Below are 15,368 nucleotides of genomic sequence, written 5' to 3'. Positions count from 1 at the left end.
TGTCACTTCCAAATCGAAGTAAACTGAATAAAGATCTAAATCCCAGGCAGATCGCCATTGCCTTTAGAAATAATGATGAATTATTCCCTTCATCAAATGCAAAAGCATTGATTTTCTTGTTCACGAGCAATGGTAATGATAGGCTGTGCCGAGAGATACGAGATGATGAACACAAATAGAGCTGTCAGATGTCCAACTTCATTTCACTTATTGTCTTCATTCCTCCTCCCTCCAGGTCTGTAACAGATTTGGACAAGGACCCAGACCTTATACACATTGAAACAAGGACTGAAGATAGACGTAAGTGCATTAGTTGCATGTGAATCGTTGGTTATAATGCAAATCAGGCAGAGTGCCTTGGCTGTAAAGTGCTACGTGATCTTTTGCTTTGGGCCTGCAGTCAAATTGTTCATAACTGGTTCACCTAACCAGTACTGAGGGAATGCAGCACAGTCAAAGTGCTGTTCTTTAGAAGACCTGACATTTCCCTGTGGCTAGATCAGAAATGAAATCAGAATCAACTGATTTAGTAACATGATTTGTTGCTTTGCGACGGCAGTACAGTGCAAAGGTATAGAATTACCATAAATTACAGAAGTAAATAAAAACGTGCAAAAAGCCTCTCCTCATCACTACCATCAGGGAGGAGAGCAGGAGCATGAAAATGCACACTCACTTTCTTCACCCACCCCCACAATCATCAGATTTCCGAATGGTACATGAATACTACCTCAGTATTTTGCTCACTTTTTCACTTTTAACTTTTTATGGATTTATTATTGTATTGTCTAGTAATTTTTGTTGTGTATTGCACTGTACTGCTGCCGCAAAACAACAAATTTCATGACACACAGTATGTTAGTGATAATAAATCTAACCTGATTTTGATTCTTGTTTCTGATTCTGAAAAAAAAGAATAACCAAGTAGCGTTGATGGATTCAGGGACCTTGAGAAATGGCATTAAGTGGCATTTCCACCCCGGGAAACAGATATTCCAGTTGCACTCAGTCTGAGTTCCAAGATGATTTATATCTAGTTTCATTTCCGTCCTTATAGATGATTTCTACTGTTCATCTTCTTTAGCAGGGAAAGCTATTTAAAACACTTCATCCACTTGGTACAACTATCCAACAATATGTATTCAGTGCATAGATTCACTGCTTCAAGATTGCACTGACCCAGGTCCATCCAGTTTCATCAAATAAAGTCAGTAGTAAGTCAGCTTTGGGTCACACATAAAGTAGGTATCCATTGGCTTGTTCAATTGGGTAAGAGATGGGCAATGGTTGTCCATTTCCTTACCGTCACCTTGTCTTGAGTCTTAACCTTGTAACAAAATTCCATCCCTGGCTTCCTGTGACTTCCGTTCAACTCTAACTAAAGCTGTTTTACTATCACGATACATGGGCTCTGAAATATTCCATTAATTGCTCAATGAAAATCATTAATTACTCAATATAAATGATTTTAGAAACAGACTGAGAAAACTACCCGCAGTTTGTCTGACAGTGACTGCATGCTCTAATAATTAATTATCTACTGACTCACCATTTCCTATCCAATATTGATGCATTGCCTTGATGTCTCATTGATTTTTAAAACATAACCACACGTGGATTAGCCAGAGGTGACCAAGTATGCTTGATTTTTATCCGGTGTGGATTATGCATTCAGTCCTGTATCTTTGTCACCATATGGACGATGAATGAGATTTGGTGCTGAATAGACTTTACATGCTTAACTTCACAAAGAAAGACACAATGCATCAAGGTTAGACTGCACTAAATATAGTTCTGAGCCAGATTCAGTGACTCATGGGAATATCTGAAATAGGAACAGACAATTCAGACACTAATCCATAGCTAGCTAAAGACTGTGTTTGATTCTTTATCATGATCTCAGAGAAAATCTATCAGTCTGTCCTTAAGACTTCATAAGCATTAAGTTCCTTCCATGGCAAGGTGTCAAGCAGCACACTTGGTTCCTCTCTAATCCTCAGTGTGTCTTCTCAACAGTGGTACCTTTAATAGGAGCAAGTGAACAATTCCCTTCCATGCGGCCTAGGTGCAAAGGAAAAGGATGAAGGCAATTAGAGTCTTCAGCTGTTCATTCAGTGGTCATAACTTATCTGCAAACGAATGACACAATAAATCCTTATTGTGGACACATCTCAGCACATCATGGACACCGGCCTCTTTTTCCCTCTGTATACACTTAAAGATTAAGGATTAGCTTTATTTGTCCTGTGTACATTGCAACATTGAAACATATGGTGAAATGTATTGTTTTGCATCAATAACCAACAGTTGGATTTGCCTGGTGGTCGCTGAAGGAGTAACAGCTCTCTGCTGGTACTCCTAACTTACTTACTTTTGCTTCCAACCTTTTGAAATACTACTGTTAGATGGGTTATTGTATTACTATGACTACCAAAGCAGCTTTGGAAGCTATTACAGGCTCAATTCAAAAGCTTACTGAGGAGTTTCAGCAGTTCAGAAAAGAAGCATCGGCTGATTCACAACAAGTCAGCACTGAAATTAAACAAATAGGTATGAAATTAGACGATATTCAAGCAACTCTAACCGCGCATGGTAAGAAGATAAAGGAACATGAAAAGGTTATTTCTATACCCGATGAAAGAATGGATGGTTTACGAAAGCTGTATGAAATACAATCCAAGTCCAACGAAATACTGAGACAGAAGATTACTGATTTGGAAAACAGAAGTTGGAGGAACGATTTACGAATCTTGGGACTTAAAGAGCAAACGGAAGGAGATAATCCTAAAGAATTCTTTGCAAAAATTTTGATGGAATTATTCCCTGATATTATAAAGTCTCTACCGTTGATTGATCATGCTCACAGGTCGCCTATCTACGGATTGACTTCAAAATCAAAACCAAGATCAGTCATTAAAATATGTTTCTATGAATTTCAAATAAAGGACCGTCTGATTAGTGATGCCCATGGAAAAGGTATGGTTGACTATCAAGGTCAGAAGTTCAATATTGTTCAAGATTTTTCATCAGTAGTTATGGCAGGATGTGTTAAGTTTATAAAAGTTATGGCAGAGCTATACAGCCAAAATGTTAAGCCTTCCCTTCGTTCTCTGGCTCGACTGAGAATCACAATGGAAGATGGATCATTTAAATGGTTTTGTATGAATGAGCAGGTGCAAGAATATTTAGACTCAAAAAATGACTGCATACATATATTGAATAGATTAAAAATCTTGCAAAAATAGAAATACCATATATTATAAAAAATGACTGTTTAATATTTTTCAGTATGAATAATTGCTCTTTCTGTTTGATAACCTGTCTAAGCTTATTTTTTTACTGTATATTATTTAGTCTTGGTTGGAACAGTAAATAACCTTGAATTCTTTGGAGCAGTTCCAACAGGCTTTCTAAGGGGATGCTTTCAGTGGGGATAGATAGCGATTGTTCTTTGACTGATTTTCTCTCTTTGGGAGGAGGTGGGGAGAAGGGGAGTTTTTTTTCTTGAGCTGATTTAGGAATCTAGTCAATTCTGTTGCTTAGCTAATATATCTCAAGAATTATTATCTGGGTTTAATATACATTTGATTGCTACTTTAACCCTTCTTATAAATAGTTTTAACATGGATCAAAGTATTAATTTACTTAGTTTTAACATGAAAGGGCTAAATCACCCAGTGCAAAGAAATAAGATTTTTTCCTATACTAAAAACCTTAAGGTACCAATTGTTTTTCTTCAAGAAACCCATGTACATAAGTGTGACAATTCACGCCTTTTTAATCGATGGAGAGACTCTCATTTCCATTCTTCGTTTCAGGCCAAAGCAAGAGGAGTTTCAATCCTTATAGATAATAAAGTTCCCTTTGTTCAACATAAAGCAATTTCTGATACCAATGGGTGTTCAGGGAAACTAAATAACAAACTAATGGTATTTACCAATGTGTATGCTCTGAATATAGATGACCCAGATTTCTTTGCGCGTTTTTTTTTTTCATTTTTGCCAGATCTAAGTCCGTACACATTGGTGATGGGTGGAGATTTTAATTGTTGCTTAGGTCCAGCTTTAGATAGTTCATCTTCTAAATTAATGATACCACATAAATCGCTGTGTTTATTAAATCTTTTTTAATGAAATGTGGTATTGTTGTTGCTTGGTGTTTCTTTCACCCAGTAGACAAAGAATATTCGTTTTCCTCTCATGTCCATCATACATATTCCAGGATTGATTTTTTTTTTATTGATAGCCAAATGATTCCATCAGTTCGATCCTGTGAATATAAAGAGATTGCTGTCTCAGATCACGCTCCTGTGCGCCTATCTTTAAATCTCTCTGGTCTTCTTCAAACAAATAGGTTTTGGTGATTTAATTTAACTTTGTTATCTGATAAAGATTTCTTAAAGTTTATGGAGAGACTAATTACTCTTTTTTTGAAGAGAATACATTAGAGGAGTCTTCTAGTCTTATCAGATGGGATGCCTTTAAGGTGTACAGATGACAAATTATTTCTTATACTGCAAGTATTAAGAAAAAAGCTAATAAAGAGAGAAGTGATTTAGCTAATCAGCTGAAACAACTAGACCAAGAGTATGCCTTGGCTCCAGAACCTGCCTTATATAAAAGACGTGTTGAAACTAAAACTAAATATGATCTCCTTTTAACTTATCCAATTGAAACCCAACTCCTAAAAGATAAAAGTCAATTTTATATTCATGGAGGTAAAACAGGTAAATTATTGGCTGATCATATTCAAACCTTTATAGTTAAACAGCAGATTAAAGAAATATGCAAAGCTAATGGTGATAGGACAACTGATTATTTAGAAATAAATGATACTTTTAGAGAATTTTATTCTAAACTCCATAGTTCTGAATCTTCTAAGGATAACACTGTAATGAACAATTTTTTAGACCAACTCAACATTCCTACAATTTCTGCTGACAACAAAAAGTTGTTGGAACAACCTATTTCTTTTGAGGAAATTGTTGAGGCTGCACACTCATTACATTTGAGGAAAGCTCCAGGTCCAGATGGATTTTCTGGAGAGTTTTACAAGATCCTTTCTCACTGCTTTTACCTCAGTTATGTTCAGTTTTTTCGGATTCATTCAAGTCCGGTAGATTTCCTCAATCTTTTTATAAGGCTTCCATTTTGCTTATCCTTAAAAAGAATAAGGATCCAACTGAATGCTCTTCTTATAGACCAATTTCTTTACTTAATGTTGATACTAAGATCCTATCTAAAGTTTTGGCCTATAGGACTGAAAATATTTTACCATCTGTCATTTCTGATGACCAAACTGGATTTATCAAAAATCGATATTCTCACTTTAATATTCGTCGGTTATTAAATGTTATTTATTCTCCTTCTCACATGATATCAGAATGTGTGGTATCCCTAGATGCTGAGAAAGCTTTTGATAGAGCAATATTTAAAACTTCAGAAAAATTCAATTTTGGACCCGTTTTCATTCAATGGATTAAATTACTTTATTTAGCTCCTTCTGCTAGGGTTATCACTAATCCTCATAATTCCAAACCATTTAAGTTTCTACATGGCACTAGACAAGGCTGTCCGTTGAGTCCTCTGTTTTTTGATCTGGCCTTAGAACCTTTAGCCACTGCTTTTCGAGAATCTAATGATATCACCGGTATTTTAAGGAGAGACACTATTCACAAAGTCTCGCTGCATGCTGATGATCCGCTGCTATTTATTTCTAACGTTGAGACTTTGTTACTCCGTGCGCTTTCTTTACTCTCCCGTTTTAGCCAGTTCTCAGGTTACAAATTAAACCTACATAAAGGTGAAATTTTCCCTTTGAATAATTTGATACCAACAAATTCTAACCTTCCTTTTAAAATTGTAAGAAACAAATTTACCTACTTAGGTGTAACAATCACTAAAAACTATAAGCGTTTATTTAAAGAAAATTTTCTTCCCTTATTGAATCATGTAAAAAGAACACAATCAAATTGGTCACCTCTTTCATTATCGCTGATTGGCCGAATTAATCCTATCAAAATGAATATATTACCTAAATTTATATATATATATTTCAGGCATTGCCTGATTTTATTCCTAAGTCCTTTTTTGATTCTCTTCGCTCTATTATATCTTCTTATATATGGAAGAATAAGTGTTTTAGATTAAATAAAATTCATCTTCAGAAAGATAAAAAGAATGGAGGATTACATTAATCATGAGGATTGCCCAATGTGGGTTTTTTTTAGAAGTTAATTCTGTTAATAAATTTTTATTATTTCTCTTCTTGGATCCTCACTTCCTTTGTCTTTGAGTAAGTTAACTGATAATCTGGTAGTTAAACATACTATGAGAATTTGGATACAATACCGAAAATACTTTGGCTTATTGAGATTTTCTCTTTTGAGTACCATTTTTTCAAATTATTTTTTTAAACCCTTTATGATTGATGTGGCTTTTAAAGAACGGGATAGATTAGGTATTAAGTGTTTTCAGGATTTGTTTGTAGAGGGAAGTCTCTTTTCGTTTGAACAACTGTCAACTAAATATAGTTTACCCAAAGTTTACTTTTTTTGAGATCTACAAATAAGAGATTTTTTACGGTCTCAAATAAGTACATTTCCTTAAAGTCCTGATGAGAATCTACTAGATGTAATTTTTAATTTGAAACCTTTTTATAATGGATCTATATCTAATATTTATAATATGCTGTTGGGAATGAGAAGTGTTCCTTTAGATAAAATTAAAAATCTTTGGGAACAAGATTTACAAACTTCAATTTCTGAGGAAACTTGGAACCAAATTTTTTAATTGGTTAACACTTCATCGTTATGTGCCCACCACTCTCTCCTACATTGTAAAGTTGTCCATAGGGCGCATATGACTAAGGATAAGTTTTCTCATTTTTATTTAGATATATCTCTGTATTGTGATAAACGTAATAATGGAGAAGCTTCACTCATTCATATGTTTTGGACATGTCTGAGTCTTGGAAAATATTGGAAAGAAGTATTTCAAACTTTTTCAATATTTTTCAAAGTAAACTTTAAGCCTAATCCTTTGACCACTTTATTTGGTATTGTTGGAGAAAAGGATAATATTTTGGAGTCATCTGACTTGCACATCTTGGCTTTCATTTCTCTTATGGCCAGAAGGACGCTCTTGCTTAAATGAAAAGATATGGCCGCTCCTATTCACGCTCAATGGTTACATGATGTGATGTCATGTTTAAATTTAGAGAAGATTGGATGTTCAGTCTCTGAATCTAGCCAAGACTTTCAAACATTATAGGGACCTTTTTTGAATTAGCTTCAAAACCTTTGATTTGCTGTTAAAGCACAGATGATGACTAATTTTTTTTTCCTTTTTTTTTCTTACTAATCAGCCTCGGTCTTGGTAGTGGGTTAGATTTTTTCTTATATAATAAAACCACTATATTTCAATGTTACAAATTAATTAATTTGTATGAATATAGCATAAGGAGTCTTTATATGCAATTTAGTAGAATGCATTGACATTTTTTTTCTTGTGTTCTGTATTCTTATATGTAAAATTAATAATAAAAAAAATTGGAAAAGATCAATGACAACAATTGAATGCCCCCCACAGTGCTGGGGGCAGCCATCAAGAGGCTCAATGCTTCCAGTGCCACCATAGCATGCCATATATCTTTGGAATGAGGGAGGAAACTGAGCTCCGGGAGGAAACCCACACAGGAAGGAGAACAAACACACGCCTGTGTTACTGAACCCAGGTCACTGGTGTAGAAATAGTTGTACACTAACCACTATGCTACTATGCCACTGTAATATGCTTTCTGCACTCGTAAAGCAGCCATCATAATCAGAGACCCCACTTACACCAGACATTCTCTCTTCTCCATCCCCCACCTGGCAGAAGGTACAAAAACTTGAAGGCACGCACCAAGTTCAAGGACAACTATGGCCCATTGTTATAAGACTATTGAATGGATCTCTAGTACAACAAGATGGACTCTTGCCCTCATTATGGCCTTGCAGCCTATTGTCCGTCTGAACTGTGCATCTGTAACAATTTGGCACTCTGTTATTGTTTACCCTTATACTACTTGAATGCATTCTTGTAATGGAATGATCTTATGGATAGCATGCAAAACAAGTTTCTCACTAACCTTGGTGTAGGTGACAACAATAAACCAATTTGACTATTTACCTTTGGTTAACAAAAACCTAGCAATCTTAGATTTAAAATTAACAGTTGGTATATTTCTACCACATCATTATTGCTCTGGTTCAGGGCCTCTGTTCTACACGTTCACCACCTTCTGGCAATTGGCTTTTCAGATCAGAAGCCTTATTTATTTGTGAAATCTTTTCTGGTATAGCTTGTAATACAGTGCTTATTACCTATGATAAATGGCTTGCTGCTTTACATCCATATCTTTTATTATTCTAAAAATCTCACCCTGCTTCAGTGGAAATAAATTGAGTCACTTGAGAGTTTCATCCAAATTTAAGTCATCTAATACCTCCAATCATTCCCATCACTCTTCGTGAAATCCCTCATCATTAATCTGTACAATGCCATTACAGACCTGATTATCATGCAATGACTTCTCAATTTCCTTCAATAGCCAATTTGATTTGATAACTGCTTCATGCTGATGAGGGCATGATCAGTGTCAGCCAACTTGCTTGAAATCAGATCCATAAGGATTCCATTGTTAAGGCCTAAATGCCACATTACATAGAACGTACAGCACCCACACAATTATTGGCCCAGCCCTCTTTTATTCCACAGGATTCATAAGGGCTTAGCATACCATCTATAGAATCAGAAGCTGTATGTTTTTTTCCAGGTTATGTACACCACAATTCATTGGTGGTTAAAAATACCTCTGCATTTTCACAGATAAAATAAAAATCTGCATCTCCTTCCTTGTACCTTTATACAACTTCGCCTTACATGTTTGGTTTATTTGTTTTGTAATATAGCAAGCACTAAATCATATCCACTTGCTGAGTAAAGAAATCCCTGCTTTTATATTCTCGTCCCTTTGAAATTAAAAAGCATTCATTTCAAGAGGACTAGAATATAAAAGCAAGAATGTAATGCTGAAGCTTTATAAGGCATGGTCAGGTCACACCTGGAATCTTTTAGGGTCCATTTCTAAGAAAGGATGTGCTGATAGTAGAAAAGGTCCAGGGGAAGTTTATGAGGAGGCTCTGGGCCTATACTTACTGGAATTTTAAAAAAATGCTGGAGGGGGGATCTCATTGAAACCTACTGAATATTGAAATGCCTTGATGCAATGGATGTGGAGAGATGTTTCCAATAGTGCAAGTTTAGAACCTGAGGGTACAGACACTGAATAGAAAGATGTCCTTTTAGAACAGGATGAGGAGTAATTTCTTCAGCAAGAGAGTGGTGAATCTATAGAATTGATTGCCATAGGTGGCTGTGGAGACCAATTCACTGGATATATTTAAAATGAGGCTGATGGGTACTTAGTTAGTAAAGGTATCAAAGGTTATGAGGAGAAGGCAGTAGAATGATGTTGAGAACAACAATGAATCAGCTATAATGGAGTGATGGAGCAGACTCATTGGGCCATATAATCTAATTCTGCTCTTTTCTTGTATGGGCTTATGCTGACTTGCCTAATGGATTCTTTAGTGGCTATTTAATATTCATGGCTTCCAAACTATAATTAGCCTAGAAGTAAAAACATATTCTCTGCACCTTACCTTTCAAAAATTATATTACTTTGAGGGCTTTATTTGAATTTCCTTCTTCTACAGAAAAGATCTTTTCTGTTCAGACTATACTTTTCAATCAAGGCTGATAATCTTTCTCATGAAGTTTTCATACTCTTTCACCCATGCTCCTTTGTTCCTTTTATAATGTGGAAACTAGAGTTACCAGACAAGGAACACCAATGAAGTCCATGGGTACAAAGTGAGTGGATCTCAGTGTAAATTAGGAATGGATGGCAGAGTTCTGGATGAAAAACTTCACAAAACCGAAATATGAGCTCTCACAAAGCATGGTGGCAGTTCATGGCCTGGGCTTCCAATTGTCTGATTCTAGGCTACAAGGCAATTATTTTTAATGCTTTTGTAACTGGTAATTGGTTCATTATTGTCACAGGTACTAAAATGTTGTGAAAACCTTTATTTTGCATACCATGCAGACCTATCATTCCATACAGCAAGGTAGTGCAAAAGTGCTATTTTCTGTGGTCATTGGTGAAATTTTCCTAAAAATGTATTGTTTCGAATCTGTCATCATTGATGTAATTTTGCACGCCGTCTAAGTGTTTTAAAATTCCTGTGACTTTCTGAAGGAAAATGAAAAATATGATTACAGTGTGATACTTTGTTCCTTGGTGAAAGTAGTTCAATGACTGCATAAGGCTGCAGTGTTTCTGAGGTGTCCCTGGTCCTTCATAACAACCCTCTGCTCTTCCTTTCCTTTCACAGATGCTCAGTACATCACCTGTAGGATTCAGAACTGTTCAGATGCAGCAAGCAGCACACCATTTCCTGGTTACATAGACCACAATTCATTGGTGGTTCAAGATGACTATATATTTGCACAGGTAAAATGGCCACTACCTGCATGTAGTCACAATTTTTCAATTGAATGAAATTGTGGAAAATGGTGTACAATACTAATTTGTTAACATTGGTTCGTTGGCATTAATGACATTCCATTATGCTGCAGATTACGAATTTAAGAAAATCAGAACAGAAATAGGCTACCTGGTCTCTTAAACTGATTAAGGATCTACGTACATTATTCATGACAGATGCTAATTATGTTTCTATTTTAAGGGAGCAGGTATTCGATTGTTGATTAATCTAGTGCCTCTGGTGTTTGGTGGAAACTGATTACTACTGGACATAAGTACTTCAGCATCCAGTGATCCCATAAAGATCATAGAGAGATAGATTTTTTCCTCATAGAGAGATAGATTCCTCTCACCAGCCAGTTAGCAATATACACTCCCAAGTTAGCAGCCACTTACCAGCAGAATGCAGGAAGGCTGGATCACTGAAATGTCTGTGACTCTTACAGCCCTCTCCTTGAGTGGGACATGGACAGTGTGAAGTAAAACCTTATGCAGATATTGGTATGTACCTGGAACAGGCTGTCAGGAAGAGGAGTGGAAGCAGATACAATTGAGGCATTTAAGATAGACATATGAGTAGGCAAGGAACGGAGGGATCTGAATCATGTACGGTTTTTGTTTAATTTGGCAGGGCGCACAGCACAGACATTGAGGTCCTGTGGTATAGACTATGTTCTATCTCCTGTCTCAGATTAAATGCGGCATCTCTGACAATGCAGAATTGCATGGTTAATCCAGCCTAGTTAGTGCATCTGTCATTGTGACAGTGTACTGTTAAGTCAGACTTGGTAGCACTTCTACATTGGTTTAGATAAGATTGTGCTTTCCCATTATTACACTGCTATCTGGACTAGAGAACATGTACTCCATAACATATAGCTGGACCCTATTGTGTTTGGTATCTTGAAGTTAAAACATTTAGGGACAAAATCATCTCCTTCCAAACTGTATGGTACTTAAATTCCTTAATTAGAGTGACAGAGAGAAACAGCACAGAAACAGGCCCTTCGGCCCAACTAGTATATGCGAACCATTGACCACCCTGTTATACTAATGCTACACTAATCCTCCCCAATATTATCATCAGCTCAACCTAGTTTCTACCACTCACCTACCCCAGAAGGGTCAGTGTACTGTGGCCATTTAGCCTCCTGACCCATATATCTTTGGAGTGTGGGGAGAAAGCAGAGAGCACCCAGAGGAAACCCACGCAGTTGCAGTGAGAATGTATGGACCTGACAGACAGCACTGGGGTCAGGATTGAACACAGCTCTACTCGCTGAGCCAAAGGAGAAAACACCTAAGAGCAGTTTACTTGCAAGTTCTGTCCGTGAGGACTTGGTACTTGGGAAGCCATGGTAGTGTAGCGGTTAGAGTGATACTATTACATCTTGGAGCATTCTCGAGTTCAGAGTTCAATTCTGGTGCCATTCTGTAAGGAGTCTGTAGATCTTCCCATGCAATGAGTGGGAATTCCCCTAGTGCTCCAGTTTCCTCCTCCAGTGCAAAGACATTCTGGGGGTAAGTTAATTGGTCATTGTAACTTGTCCCATGATTAGGCTGGGGTTAAATCAGGTTTCTCGGGGATTGCTGGGGCGGTGTGGCTTGAAATGCAGGAAGGACCACTGGGCATTGTATCACTAAATAAATACACTTAAATTTAAACTTCTCCCCGTGACATTGTGGGTTTTTTCCCAGTGACGTGGCTTCATATTCAGATTCATTTATTTATCAGATATACATTGAAACATACAGTGAGAAGCATCGTTTGCATTAACAACTAACACAACCCAAGTATGAGCAAGTGTCGCCACACATTCTGCTGTCAACGTAGTATGTCAAAAAGACCCAGCACAACAATGCAAGCAACAACAAGAACAGCAAGAAAAGTCCCTTTCCTCCCTTCCTCCTACGAACTCATCCACTCACACCAGGCTGTCCTCCAACACCAGGGCATCCAATATCCAATGGATGTGTGGACTCGCAGAGATTGGGCTATCAGCTTCCCCAGTGGACTTGCAGACACTGGACCATGGATTTCCCCTGATGGAGTTGCAGACACTGGACCATGGATTTCACAGTGGAATTGCAGACACTGGACCACGGATTTCACAGTGGAATTGCAGACACTGGACCACGGATAACCCTGATGTAGTTGCAGACAGTGGGCCATGGATTCCTCTGGTGGAATTGCAGACACTGGACCATGGATTCCTCCGATGGATTTGCAGACACTGGACCATGGATTCCCCCGATGGATAAGCAGACACTGGACCACAGATTTCCGTGGCGGATTTGCAGACACTGGACCATGGATTCCCTATATGGAGTTGCAGACACTGGACCATGGATTCCCCAGTGGAATTGCAGACACTGGACCCTGGATTCCCCTGATGGAGTTGCAGACACTGGACCATGGATTCCCCAGTGGAGTTGCAGACACTGGACCCTGAATTCCCCTGATGGAGTTGCAGACACTGGACCATGAATTCCCCAGTGGAGTTGCAGACACTGGACCATGGATTCCCCAGTGGAGTTGCAGACACTGGACCCTGAATTCCCCTGATGGAGTTGCAGACACTAGACCATGGATTTCACAGTGGAGTTGCAGACACTGGACCATGGATTCCCCAGTGGAGTTGCAGACACTGGACCCTGAATTCCCCTGATGGAGTTGCAGACACTGGACCATAGATTTCACAGTGGAGTTGCAGACACTGGACCATGGATTTCACAGAGGAGTTGCAGTAACTGGACCATGGATTCCCCAGTGGAGTTGCAGACACTGGACCACAGATTTCCTCAGTGGAATTGCAGACACTGGACCATGGATTTCACAGTGGAGTTACAGACACTGCACCACTGTTTTCCCCGGTGGAATTGCAGACACTGGACCATGGATTTCCCCGGTGGAGTTGCAGACACTGGACCATGGATTTCACAGTGGAGTTGCAAACACTGGTCCATGGACTTCTCCGATGTATCCATGCCCACCTAGCTTGTCTCATTTGGCTGCATTTTGCCCACATACACTGAAACCCCTTCTATATACTGTATGTACTTATACTACTGTCTTTTGAATATCATTAGTGTCAACCACTTTCTTAAGGAGCTGATTTCAATATATGCATCACCCTCTGTGTAGAGAAAGTTGTCCCTCAGGTCCGTTTTAAATCTTTCAACTCTCATCTTAAGCCTATGTCCTCTTTCCCTGGGAAAAAGACTATCTGTATTCACACTACCTATTCCCCTCATGATTTTATACAACATTAGGTGGTCACCCCTCAGGGCCTTGCTTTCTGGAGAATGAAGCCCTAGCCTGCCCAAACTCTCTCAATAACTCACACCCTCAAGTTCTGAGAGCATCCTGGCACATCTTCTTTGCTCTCTTTCTAGTATTATAACATCCTTCCTACAACAGGGTGACTAAAACAATATTCAATACTCCAAGTGCAATCTCTCCAAACAGCATGATGTACAACTGCAACATATTGTCCCAACTTCTATACTTAATGCCCTGACTGATGAAGGGCAGTATGCCATTTGTTGTCCTCACCACTCTGTCTACCTGTGTCACCACTTTAAGTAACTACAGCACTGTATAAAAGGCTTAGGCATACGTATACACAACATATAGCTTGGATTTTTGCACAGTACTGTAGTAATTTTAAGTATTGCACTATACTGCTGCAAAAAAAAAGAGAAAACAAACTTCATGATGAATGAGTCATGATAAACCTGATTCTGATATGGGTCCCTATTGTGGACTGAGAATGGGAAGGAGGCAGGGAGAGGGGTTAGAAAAAGGGGAATTGGGAGGGGAGGGAGTGGGAAGCATCAGAGGGACAAACTGTAATGACCAATAAACCAATTGTTTGGAATCAGATGACCTTGCCAGATGTCTCAGGGCTGGGTGTGTCTGCACGCGCGCCACACCCTGCCCCTAACACTGCTTCTCTGCCAGTTATCTCACACCCCTCCATGGCACTCCATCCTCACCATTCCCCACATCCTTTGCTTCTGCCAGATTCACAAACTCGCTCCCTGCTCCATGTTAACAAATATTGACAAATGTGTGCAATTGTCCAATGCACCTTAGCTATAAATATATACTTAAGATTTTTGCAGAGTACTGTATGTACTTCTAAACATCTTTGTCCACAACATCTCCCAGGGCTTGACCATTCACTGTGTAAGTCCTACCTTGGTTTGACTTCCCAAATTGCAGCATCTTGTGTTTACCCAAACTGAAAGTCATCTTGATTGACATAGGTGGTGGCAGATGAATTGAGGGAATTGATAAAAGAATAGGCTACAAGAAAATAAATGGAGGAATGTGATCAATAGGATTGCATTGACTCTGTGTGGACTGAGTTACTTCCTTCTGTGTTGTAGAGAAATATGAGGTATGGAGTGACTCAGAAAAGGAATTTGTTCTGAACTGATGTCGTCAGTCCATTACACTAACATTCCTAAATTCCTGTGAGACAACCGATCCAATTTGTGTCCTTTTAGGAATGATTCTCTACCTCCTAAAGTGCTGGTGTAGCAGATGAATATTTCTGTTCTATCAAAAAAAAACTTTATTGCATATCCAATACCAGAACAGGTGTTCTGACACTTTAATGTGGCACTGGGCGGAATAATTGCAAACTCATTCTTTGGAATATTATGTTAAACCAAGGTCCCATGAGTAAATGGAAAGGTGAAATGGTGTGATTGAAAGGTAAGGGAGATCTTCCTGGTAACTTGACAAATATTTTGCTCCTAACCAC

General features: G+C 38.3%; 1 protein-coding gene across 1 annotated transcript in view; it reads left to right on the top strand.

Moving 5' to 3' along the window:
* Nucleotides 1-15,368, top strand: part of LOC140185993 (VPS10 domain-containing receptor SorCS1-like) — an 837,248-nt gene that overhangs the window by 573,669 nt on the left and 248,211 nt on the right. The window contains exons 6-7 of the mRNA XM_072239817.1: nt 236-300; nt 10,442-10,560. Of these exons, the coding sequence (XP_072095918.1) occupies nt 236-300; nt 10,442-10,560 (184 nt within the window). The remainder of the gene's footprint in view (nt 1-235; nt 301-10,441; nt 10,561-15,368) is intronic.

Source organism: Mobula birostris, chromosome 21 (genome assembly GCF_030028105.1).
Source record: "Mobula birostris isolate sMobBir1 chromosome 21, sMobBir1.hap1, whole genome shotgun sequence".
Taxonomy (NCBI): Eukaryota; Metazoa; Chordata; class Chondrichthyes; order Myliobatiformes; family Myliobatidae; genus Mobula; species Mobula birostris.
The sequence above is the reverse complement of the archived record's forward strand: the minus strand, read 5'-3'. Positions and strand labels throughout refer to the sequence as shown.